At 38.6% G+C, this 12525-nt stretch overlaps 1 protein-coding gene across 8 annotated transcripts in view; it reads right to left on the minus strand.

Annotated features, from left to right (window-relative positions):
• The window catches only part of ATP6V1C1 (ATPase H+ transporting V1 subunit C1), a 192925-nt gene that overhangs the window by 35270 nt on the left and 145130 nt on the right, over positions 1-12525 (minus strand). For all 8 annotated transcript variants that reach the window (XR_014842744.1, XR_014842743.1, XM_085020420.1 and 5 more), the window contains 1 exon segment: positions 330-498. Coding sequence is in view for 6 of the 8 variants with exons in the window: in XM_085020420.1 (XP_084876546.1) it covers positions 330-461 (132 nt within the window). In the remaining 2 variants the exon portion in view is untranslated.

The raw sequence follows: 12525 nt of genomic DNA on the forward strand, positions 1-12525 counted from the left end.
ACATCCCCAAGATTTTTCAATTCTAAAAATTGTATTTGGGGAAGTAACATATCAAGTATTTTTGTAAGATATCTCATTAAAATTTAAATTACAATTTAGAAAAGCACAGAAGTTTAGGAAAAACTACTTCAAAAAAAAAATCTCGATTTCCTCATTGTCTAAAACCTGAAGACTGGGAAGAACAAGGAAAGGTTTAAATTATGCCAATCCCTAGGGACCAAAGAATGTTCTCTGAAGAAACCTGGATATCTCATTTCTACCAAAAGGTAAGCAGAGAGAGAGACAATTGTCCTCCCTTCATGATGAACTATTTAGCACAGCAGTTTTACCTTTAAGTCAGGAATGTTGAACTTTGAAGTGAGAGCAAGATTATTGTTCTTTGTAGTTGCCGCATGCAATTTCTCCCATGTTTGCTGACAGGTTTTCTCCCCAGGAGCTGATATAAGCCAGAACTCAGTCATGTTGGTTACCAGGTATTTCTTCCAAAATCAAGAGTCTCTGAAATATAAAACAAAACAAACAAAAAATACATTATCATTTGTTTCTAAATTATTTCAGAGTGATAGGTATAACCCTGTTTTAAAACTAATCCAACATTGCCAAATAATCCCAAACAAAGTCAAATTTACTTATGTGGAAGTAAATCCACATAAATGGTGATTTACTTACGATACAAGGAAAAAGAGATGATAAAACCTAATACACAAAATACATAATTTTTTTAAATTACAAAACATCCTAAAATGAGAAATTAGTCAAGAAGTGAGACTACCTAAAATACCAGCCACCACCAGTTTCACTTCACAAAAGACGCTGGAGAGTCACAAATTTCTAGGTTTATCTTAAATTTTTAAGACATAAAACCAAAACAAGGGGTTAAAAAAAATGCATAACTCAACTTTGAACAGGAATTGAATCTATGCATTTGACCAGTGGCCACCAAATAAATTTGCCACATCTGGCTTTGAAAATCCTACAAGGTCAGCCAAATTGGTGGTTAATTTTAATCCATATCCAATCTAAGGGAATCTCCTCAATCCCTATTATACTTAGTGGCCATCAGAGGCTTATATGTCTTTTTTTTTGAAATGCTTACATATTTGCACACACACAAAAATCTTGGCGATCGGCTTTGTAAACCAGCCTTTCTTAAAAATGTGACTGGGGGGGTGCATAACACACTATCATATTTGAGTTAAGAGTCTGTGGCTCTCCCTTTCCAGGGTTTCATCAAGACACACCCAACCCTTTTCTACAACCTTTCTTCCTCTCCCCTTTTCCCTCCCTCCTTCCTTCTCCCTCTCTCTCTCACACACACAGAGAAAAGTCCAAAGCCAAATCTATTCAGAATTTAAGGAGGTAAAGCACACAAACACAAAATAACTCATAATAATATCATAATTTCTACTTTGATATGCTTTCACTAAAACCATCATTAACTTTCTACTACCACTGCTTGTTTATTAACTTTTCCTGAAACTCGGAATCTTATTTTGTTAGAAGAAATCATCTTACAAAGTTGTCTTGATAATAAAATCAGGTAATGAATGTGAAAGAACTTTGCAAATTTAAACTTCCTTTCAACTGTAAAGCATTATAGCTAATCACAAAGATTTGCATAATTTCAGAAGCCTACTGTTTGTTTTTCTTTTTAAGGCTGTACCCGAGGCATACGGAAGTCCCCAGATTAGAGGTCAAATTGTAGCTGTAGCGACTATGCCACAGCCACACCAGATCCGAGCCTCCTCTTCGACCTACACCACAGCTCATGACAATGCCAGATCCATAACCCACTGAGCAAGGCCAGGGATCAAACCAGTGTCCCCATGAATACTAGCTGGGTTCAATACCATTGAGCCACCACAGGAACTCCAGAAGCCTATTGTAATTAAAGTAAACCTACCTAGTCATTACACAATTTGAAAGCAAACTGAACATATGTGACATTCTATATACTTTTATAATTTTTTGTCAACTTCTGTTTTGAGAGCATCATCTACCATATATTAGGTACTGCTCACATATTTTATATATTATTATTTCAATTAATTTTCCCAACACCTCTATGAGATACATATCACTCTCATTTCCAGATTTAAAAACATATTCAGGGAGGTTAAACTGGTTATATTTTAAATACGACAGCATTACTAAGGGACTATCTCAAGAATTGTACTCTAAGATGATTTTTCCCACATTACTGATGAAGTTGCACTAAGAGCCACACTCTCTCAAATGGCCAACAAACTAAATACAGGCTTGTTAGTGATGGCGAGCCCAGACCAAGCACGCAGCCTGGCCAAAAAGCACTGCGGCTTAACTGGTCATCCAAGGATGGAAGTCATTCAGAGCACCAAAAACGGTTTTGATTTAAAAAGCTATTATATAAATATCATTCTCCCCATATTCTTTTCCAACCAGATATTTTCACTCAACTTATTTTTAGAAGCACTCATGGTGATCCATACAGATGCAGTTCATCCATTTTAGTTGTTACATGGTATTATGAATAAACTAAAATTAGCCATTTTCCTATGGAAGGATAGTTACATTGTTTTACTTTTTTTTGCTATTTTAAACAATTCAACAGTGAAGAACTTTGTAGATGGCTCTGTTTTTGCGAAAGTTTCCCCAAGACAGATACGAATAAAATAATGAAATGAAAAGTAAGATAATGTGGCAGACTGTCTTTAAAGGTGGAGGCCAGTGAGTCTTTGCATGTGCTTACGCAATGTGACTCCTAAATCTACCTCCCCTCATCTTGAATCTAGGCTGGCCTTGTGAAGGGCTCTGACCACCAAAATGTATGCAAGCCACACCATCTGAGATCAGGGCCCAGGCCTCAAAAACCTTGCAACTTTCACTTCTATTTCTCAGATAGCTGCCTTCAAGCCACCATGGAAGGAAGCTAGTCTAGCCTACTGGAAGATACGTGGTCCCACGGCAGGGAAACAAGAGTACTTGCAGCTGACAACCAGCACAAACTGCCAAACATGTGAGTGAGGCCACCTTGAAACTTCCAGTCCAGCCAATGTCCCAGTGGAAAGTAGACCCATCAAGAAGCCCAAGCGAAACAAGCAGAAGAACCATCGAGACAACCCACAGAATGAGGAGAAATAAGAAATCACTGTTCTAAGCCACTATATTTTGGAGTGGCTTATTACATGAGATAAATGACAAAGACCACTGTCAACTCTACTGGGTACAGCCAAACATTCCCCAAAGCAGTTTTCAACTTAAGTTCCCACGTAAATACTATACAGCATTTACAATTACATCTACAGTAACAGAAAAAGAAATACATAGTAGATAGGAGCTTGAGCTATGTATATGAGATTTTATTTCTTTAAAAAATTACCTAGGAGTTCCCGTCGTGGCGCAGTGGTTAACGAATCCGACTAGGAACCATGACGTTGCGGGTTCGGTTCCTGCCCTTGCTCAGTGGGTTTACGATCCGGCGTTGCTGTGAGCTGTGGTGTAGGTTGCAGACGCGGCTCGGATCCCTCGTTGCTGTGGCTCTGGCGGAGGCCGGTGGCTACAGCTCCGATTCAACCCCTAGCCTGGGAACCTCCATATGCCACAGGAGCAGCCCAAGAAATAGCAAAAAAAAAAAAAAAATTACCCAGATAAATATGGCAAAATGTTAATATATGTTATATCTGGGTAGTGGGTACATGGACATCTGCTAATCTAAAATATTTGAACGTTTTCTGTACACTTCAAATACTTCAAAATTAAATACTTTAAAACTGTTAAAAGAATGTATGATAAAATAGGACAATTAATTCATTAGCAAATTTACCAAAAACACAACTTTAATGAACTTTCAAATGGAATATCCAGAGAATTAGAGAAGTCTAGTTACCAGTTAATCCTCCAAGGACAATTTTTATATTCTCATATTTTATGGGTTACCCCCAAAAGTCTATATTCTCATATTGAACACAAATCGTTTTGATGTTTGTTTGCTTTTTTTAAGAAGCATTTTAAAATCAGTACATCCAACAATTCTAATTGTATTACATTGCAAAGTGAAGAGCTTGGACTATACCTGTACTAACTCCACAATCTATCTCAGTAACTTCCTTCTTAAATTAAATTTCTATGATCCACCAATAACACTCCTGGGCATATATCCAGATAAAACTATAATTCAAAAAGATACTGGCACTGCTACATTCATTGCAGCACTATTTACAACATCCAGAACATGGAAACAACCTAAATGTCCATCAACAGATGAACAGATTAAGAAGATGTAGTACATATACACAATGGAATACTACTCAGCCATAAAAATGAACAAAATAATGCCATTTGCAACAACATGAACGAGAGATTCTCATACTAAGTGAATTAAGTCAGAAGGAGAAAGACAAACACCACATGATTTCACTTATATGTGGAATCTAAAATACAGCACAAATGAACCTATCTACAGAAAGAAATGAACTCATGGACATGAAGAACAGACTTGTGGTTGCCAAGGGGGAGGGAGTGGAATGGACTGGGAGTTTGGGGTAAGTAGACGCAAACTATTGCATCTGGAGTGAATAAGCAATGAAGTCCTGCTGTATAGCCCAGGCAACTATATCTAATAACTTGTGATGGAACACGATGGAAGATGAGAAAAAGAGTATATATGAGTGTGGAACTGGGTCACTTTGCTGCACCAACTCCATAAATCTACTATAATAAAACAAAACAAAAAATAAATAAATTCCTTAAGAAATGTTGTGGGTCTATCTCCTGCTTTCCTGTCATCCTATATTCCTCCTCTCTGCTTTTGTCTATCTCTGGTCCCTTCCACCCAATATTCTTCCACTTGCCAAATCTAGCTTTTTTTAGCCTACACACCAATCCCAGGACTACCTTGAATTTTAAAAGTTTCAGTTATAACTGATTAGAGAATTCAACATCTTTACACCTCTTCTAATAATCCAGATCTTTTAAGTGACGATAGTTTTTGGAAAATTGAGGTTTTATTGTAATTATATGAGGGGTTCTGTTAAAGTATATTTGATGATAGTTTTACACATCCTCTCCCCCAAAATGGCAGGTGATTAAATCAACTGTCAAGGTCTTCCTTATAATACTGTTTGATTATCTAAACTTCAGCTTCTTCAAAGACTGTAATAATATGAGCTATTACAGTAGATGTCACTATCATACCACTTAATGTTCTAGAAAATCTTTTTCAAGCAACAGGTTTCCAAAGAATTTCAAGAAATAAGCAAGAGGACTACATTTTCTCATTTATAAATACCTGCCCTACTCTACTCTACTGAGCTTTTTATCAGGATCAAATGAAATAATGTCATCATAATTCTAATAGAGTCAGAAATGTCCAGGAAAATTAGAGCAAGTTGTCTAGTTTCATCTTTTGTCTTAGAGCCCTCTCAGGAGCCCAGCTGTTTGCAGATGGGGAAGTTGAGGTATCTTCTACACTTGGTACTGCGTTACACATTTCTCATAGGCTGTCTTACTTAATGCTCACAACATTGCTATGGCTAGGTAGTAACACTCAAGAGGTGTACCAAGTGACCCCACTGGCAGATGGAATTCAAATCTTGTCATCTGACTCTAAGGCCATATTCTTTCTACTGTGTCACACTAGGAGAAGAAACTGTTCTGCACCCAAGCCCAGCTGAGCTCTCCTATTTGGAGAGAGAGATCCACGCATAAACATAAACCCTTTTATCTTATGTTTCATTCCAGGCTCAGAACACTGCGAATTCTGCTGGATAAGAGACTTAAGCTTCCTTTCCCCTTTTTTTTTGTCATCTAGGATCATCACAGTTTCTAAAACAGCACTACCCAGCATCTGAACCTATCCTACCTCCTAGAAGGAACAATGATTCCTCCAAATAAAAAAGCAAAAATTCTTTTAAGTAGACATTAGCGGTAACAGAGATTGCAAACTCTGGGAGTCTCAGAAGAGTTAAAAGCCTGACTCTACCTCCTCACTCATTTCCTCATCTGTAAAATGGAATACTACACCTCTCACAGAGCTGTGGGAAGCAATTAATAAAATGATGTACTAGATCTTCTCCTTCACATTTGGCCTCCCTTCCTGCATTAACTACTGCCCCAACCCATTCTGCCTCCAAAGGCTGTTCCTAGTGTCCCAGGTGGGAAATAGCTTGTTTACCTAAAACCTTATAAATACCACTATTATGCACTTATCACTCTATTCTGCCTTTTTTCATAACATCTTCTTCTCTCCACCTGACTGGGAAATCCTGAAGGGCCAGAATCATATCTTCTCTTCTGACACTGTAAAAACCTAGCATATACAACTCCTGCCAACAGCAGGGACTGATAAGTTTATTTTATGAATAAATGAAATATAACAATGACTCTGAACCAATCAAAAAGTCTGATTAGAGAAAAAAAAAGGGCCAAAAAAAATCCTTAAATCACATTTTTTAAGTTTTTTTTTTTTTTTTAAATTTAGTCTTTCAGAAAACAAATCCTAATTTTAGGATCCACTTTACATGGATCAGTATTTTAAAATAACCCTTTTGGAGTTCCCGTCGTGGCGCAGTGGTTAACGAATCCGACTAGGAACCATGAGGTTGCGGGTTTGATCCCTGCCCTTGCTCAGTGGGTTAACGATCTGGCATTGCCGTGAGCTGTGGTGTAGGTTGCAGACGCGGCTCAGATCCCGTGTTGCTGTGGCTCTGGCATAGGCTGGCGGCTACGTCTACGATTAGACCCCTAGCCTGGGAAAACTCCATATGCCGCGGGAGTGGCCCAAGAAATAGCAAAAAAAAAAAAGACAAAAAAAATAAAATAAATAAAATAAAATAACCCTATTGGATGCATAGAACTTACAAATGAAGAAGCCAAAGCACAGAAAATGCTTCATATAGTATATGTGTATGTACCATGTCATTTATCACATGAATACAAGCATGTATTATACACCAAGGGTGAATGTATTATATACTCTCATAGCACCTTCTTTTCAGTATTTCACTGGGGGACACTTTTTATTGATATCTTTCTACCAAATAAACTGCACATTAGGGTAAGTGAAAACCACGACAGCTTTTGCTCACAGTTGTACTCTCAGTACCTGGCAGAGAGGCTGATAGGTAGAATCTCGGAAAGCATTTAATATTCTTCAATGAATAAGTACCTAAATAACTGTGAAGATCAAATAAGATAATAAAGTTCCTGGCTTCCTTCACTTCCTCTAATTTTTTTTTTTTTTTTTTTTTTTTTTTTGCTTTTTAGGGCCGCACCTGCGGCATCTGGAGGTTCCCAGGCTAGGGGCTGAATTGGAGCTACAGCTGCTGGCCTACACCACAGCTGCAGCAATGCCAGATCCAAGCCGCATCTGCGACCTACACCACAGCTTGCAACCCCGGGTCTTTAACCCACAGAGCGAGGCCAAGTATCAAACCCACAACCTCATGGTTCCTAGTCAGATTCATTTCCTCTGTGCCACAATGGGAACTCCGCACTTCCTCTAAATTTTTTTAAAAAATCACTTTTATTGAAATTTAATTCATATACAATAAAATGCACCTATTACAGCAGTACAGTTTGATGAGTTTTTGAAGCTCATCAAACATATACACCTGTGGAACTACCACCAAAACCAAGATTAAGTCTTTCCAAAGGCTTCCCTCATACCCAGGCCCGGGCAGTCCCTACCACACTGCCAGGCCCCGGCAAATGGTGATCTGCTTTCGGTCACACGATAGATTCATTTGGCCTGACCTAGAATTTCATTGTAAATGCAAGGGTGCACTGCATACTCTTTTGTATCTGGCTTCTTTTTCTCAGCATGTCCTTGATATTTGTCCATGTTGTGCGTATCAGCAACAGCTCACTCTGTTTTATTGCTTAGGACACAGATGGACTATGGTTTGCTCATCCATTTGCCTGTTTACAGCTATCTGAATTGTTACCAATTTGAGGCCATTAACAACAAAGGTACTATGAACATTCCCCTACAAGACTGTTTTGACAATATTCATTTCTCTTGGATAAGCACTTAAGAGTGGAATTGCTGAGTCAAATGATTAGCACGTATTTAACTTTATAAGACGCTGCTGAACTATTTGCCAGAGTAGATACAACATTTCATATTCTCATTAGCAAGACAGACAAGTTCTGGTTGTTTCACATGCCCACCACTTAGTGTTCTTAGCCCTTTTATTCTAGGCATTCTAGTGGGGTAGCTCACATTTCCATGATAACTACAAAGTTCAGAATCCCTTCAGGTTTTCATCAGCCATTTGTATATCTTCTTTTGTGAAGTTTCTATTCAAATCTTTCGTGAAATTTCTATTCAAATTTTGCTCAATTTTGCTCAATTAAAAAAAAACTGCACCGACATTACTAAGTTGTAGGAACTTTATGAATTATCTTAATACAATTTCTTTGAGATGTGTAAATTTTTTTACATCTTTTCTGTCTTGCCTCTTCTTTTTCTTTTTTTTTTTTTTTTCTTGTCTTTTTACGGCTGTACCGGAGGCATACAGAAGTTCCCAGGTTAGGGGTCAAATCGGAGCTAGAGCTGCCGGCCTACACCACAGTCACAGCAACTCAGGATCAACCCACATGTACGGCCTACACCACAGCTCTTGGCAACGCCGAATACTTTACCCACTGAGAGAAGCCTGGGATCGAACCCCTGTCCTCAGGGATCCTAGTCGGTTCTTTACCGATGAGCCACGAGAGGAACTACCTGTCTTGCCTTTTCTTAATGATGCACTTGAGAGGTTTTTAATTCTAATATCTAATATACTAATTTTTTCGTTTCTAATACATGATTTTTTTTTTTTTTTTTTTGTCTTTTTGCCATTTCTTTGGGCCGCTCTCGCGGCATATGGAGGTTCCCAGGCTAGGGGTCGAATCAGAGCTGTAGCCACCGGCCTACGCCAGAGCCACAGCAACGCAGGATCCGAGCCGCGTCTGCAATCTACACCACAGCTCACGGCAACGCCGGATCGTTAACCCACTGAGCAAGGGCAGGAGCCGAACCCGCAACCTCATGGTTCCTAGTCGGATTCGTTAACCACTGTGCCACGATGGGAACTCCCACTAATACATGATTTCTGAGACTTAAGAAAAATTTGCCTCCCCAGGGTCACAAGGATTTATCCTGCTTGGAGTTCAGAGAGATTCTTGAATCTGTGTTTATAGTTTTCAACAAATTTGGAAAAAAGTCATCCATTATTTTCTTAGAATTTATTTCCTGCTTCTCTTTCCCTTTCTTCAGGACAAAAATGGCATATATGTTAAACCAACTAACACTGTCCCACAGGTCACTGAGCTTCCATTTGTTTCAAATGTTTTTGTCCATGTGCTTCATTTTGGATATTTCCTTGCTACATTTCTAATTGGCTCACCTTTTCTTTAAAGTAATCTGATATTTGTCTCATGAAGTTTTCACTTTAGACATATTTTTTAGCTTTTTAAGTTCCATTTTGAAAAGTTCTCTTTCCTCTTATGTACATATACATACACACACACACACACACACACACACACACATATACATAGTTCACAATATTAAACCCCTGATCACTGGATTTTATTGTCATCCTTTTAAGAAAGTTGTGCTTTGTTCTAACAGTTAAGTTCCTTGAGCTTTAACATGTTTCATTGTTTTTATACTTTGTTAGGCTAGGGCTTAAGTTTTACCCTAGGGCAATTTAATTTAGCCCTACTACTGAAATCTAGCCTTCTGGAGATGCCTCAGAATGCCCCAGGGGTTCAATAAGGTATTCAGTCTTCCTGCAAATCCTAGCCAGATAAGCCTTCCCCAACTCCAGTCTCCCCAACTTGGCAAGATCAACATGCTCTGCTTTCTTCCTAAACCATGACCCATGACTCTAGACAGAAAGCCAGAGGGATTAGAGAGCTCACTTCATTTGTTTCCTGTCTCTCAGTTCCTGTACTACCTCTGTTGTCCAATAACTGGAAGCAGTTTTTTTCACATAATTTATCCAATTTTCCAGTCGTTTACTATGAGAAAGCAAGTTATTCCACTGAAGTCTCCTCTAGTTTTGTTGTATGTATCATTCCTGAGTTTTTGACTTTACTATCTAATTGCTTTCTTTCTTCCTTCCCTCCCTTCCTTCATTCCTTTATTCCTGCAGCATATGGAAGTTCCCAGGCTCAAAGTCAAATTGGACCTGAAGCTGCTGGCCTACACCACAGCCACAGCAACGCCACATCCGAGCCGTGTCTGCCACCCACACCACAGCTCATATCAATGCTGGCTCTTTAACCTACTGAGCAGGGCCAGGGATTGAACCTGCATCCTCATGGATACCAGTCAGGTTCGTAACCTGCTGAGCCACAACAGCAACTCCCACTGTTTCTTTCTATGTAGGGTTTCAGCCATAACCTCCCAGCCTCTTAGGCCTGTATTTTAACATTTAATAGAAAACAAGGAACAACAATGAACAGGAGAAATATGAGTCTAGGCAGAAAGACTACAGTTAATACTATGTGTGTTAAGTGTGTAGAATTGCTCTAGCAATTGGGGGAAATGTTCATTTTCATTTTTTAAAAAAAGGACAGATGTAGCTTGAATGACCTACACATTCATTTAAGCGTCATTAGCATGATAGCATGCTATCATGATTGATAAAATATAAGTTAATTTAAAAGCATTAATAAAGATATAATAACTTGCCATCATTAGTATTTCCTCAATCTAAAATAATTACATATCATATGAGAAACCAAAAAACTTGTTAACTTTTTTAAAAAGGGGCAATCTTGGAGTTCCCATTGTGGCACAGCGGAGGTGAATCCGACTAATATCCATGAGGATATGGGTTCCATCCTTGGCCTCACTCAATGGGTTAAGGATCTAGCAGTGCTGTGAGCTGTGGTGTAGGTCACAGACGTGGCTTGGATCCCCAGGGGCTGTGGCTGTGGCATAGGCCAGCAGCTGTAGCTCCGATTATTCCCCTGGCCTAGGAACCTTCGTATGCCATGGATTTGGCCCTTAAAAAAAAGAAAAGAAAAAAATAAAAATAAATAAAAAGGGACAATTTCTAAAAGGCAGTATGTCGATATTTATCAAAGCCATAAAAATGTGTATACCCTTTGACCTAGCTCTTCCAGCTTTAAGAAAGGAGAATATGTAAGAGTTACTGTCGTGGCTCAGTGGTTAACGAACCCGACTAGGAACCACGAGGTTGCAGGTTCGATCCCTGACCTCGCTCAGTGGGTTAAGGATCCGGTGTTGCCGTGAGCTGTGGTGTAGGTTGCAGACGCGGCTTGGATCCCGAATTGTTGTGGCCCTGGTGTAGGCCGGAGGCTACAGCTCCAATTAGACCTCTAGCCTGGGAGCCTCCATATGCCGTGGGTGCAGTCCAAGAAAATGGCAAAAAGAAGAATACGTATAAGCATAAACATTAAATTATTTTAAAAACTACTAAAGATTACCTCTTGGGAGTGGATTATGTTTGTTTTCATTCTTTCTGTAAATTTCCATTTCCTAAATTTTTAATAATGAATTACTATATGTAAATGCCAAAAAAAAAAAAATCCACACACTTTATATATATTTAAAAAAAAAAAAAAGTGAAGCAGTACCCTCACACTTGAAACACCAAAAAGTTTAGAGACCGTTACATGGCATGGTAACAAAAAACCCTGGATATAAATTCAAAAGATAAAAGCAAAGCCCGTTAGTAGTAGCTATGTCTGAAGCATGGGATCAAGGCTGATAAACAGCCTTTTTTATCTCACTGAGAATTATAGCCAGAGAGAACCTGAATGCCAACTCCAGAAAGGCAGTGTAACAGCCAGAGCACTGCACTGAGAATATGAAGATCTGTATTCTAATGCCAGTTCTTCATATCACTGTCTGCATAAGTCTCTTCATTTGTAAAATGAGAGGACTGGATTACTGTATCCAGGATCCTTTTTTGCTCCTATATTCCAGGAATCTATCCTGGATAAGACACAGGACTCATTTTTCCTATTTTCTTGTTAAGTCCCTCAAGTAAGTCAGATGATCAGTCAGGTTTCAGAACCACTGCAGTAAAACACATTTCCATGACTATACAGTGAGCTATACAGTAAATGTCACGAGAAATGATAAATATTCCTTAACAGGATGGCTAAACGTCATATCATCATTTTCAAGAATCACCCAGTATTGTTAGTTTTATAATACAGAAATGATTTTTGTCCCATGGAGTTCAGAACAAAACTCCAAGTAGAGAACAAAACAAAATCTGGCACCTTACAAACTTAAAAAGAAAGTGAAAGGCAATATAATACATAAAATCAAGTAAAGAACAACCCAAAATCTGGATAAATTATTGCTTTGCTTAAGAAATGCACAATTTTATTTCATTTATGAAGGACAGAATATAAAGGCTCTTAAATGCCCTACATACAAACAGGTAGTTTTGTGACCACAGTGTAGAATCCTGATTCATTCCCAAAACTTGCTGAAATTTTTTTCCAGCTCTAAAAAAACTGCTTCAGGTGAGTAAGCACAAAAATGTCAATGCCTGGTCTGCTTCTTTCTTGGGA

Source organism: Sus scrofa, chromosome 4 (assembly GCF_054392235.1).
Source record: "Sus scrofa isolate SSC_HxYL_T2T_F1_AM1 chromosome 4, Sscrofa_HxYL_maternal_Yorkshire_Landrace_v2.0, whole genome shotgun sequence".
In the NCBI taxonomy this organism is placed as follows: Eukaryota; Metazoa; Chordata; class Mammalia; order Artiodactyla; family Suidae; genus Sus; species Sus scrofa.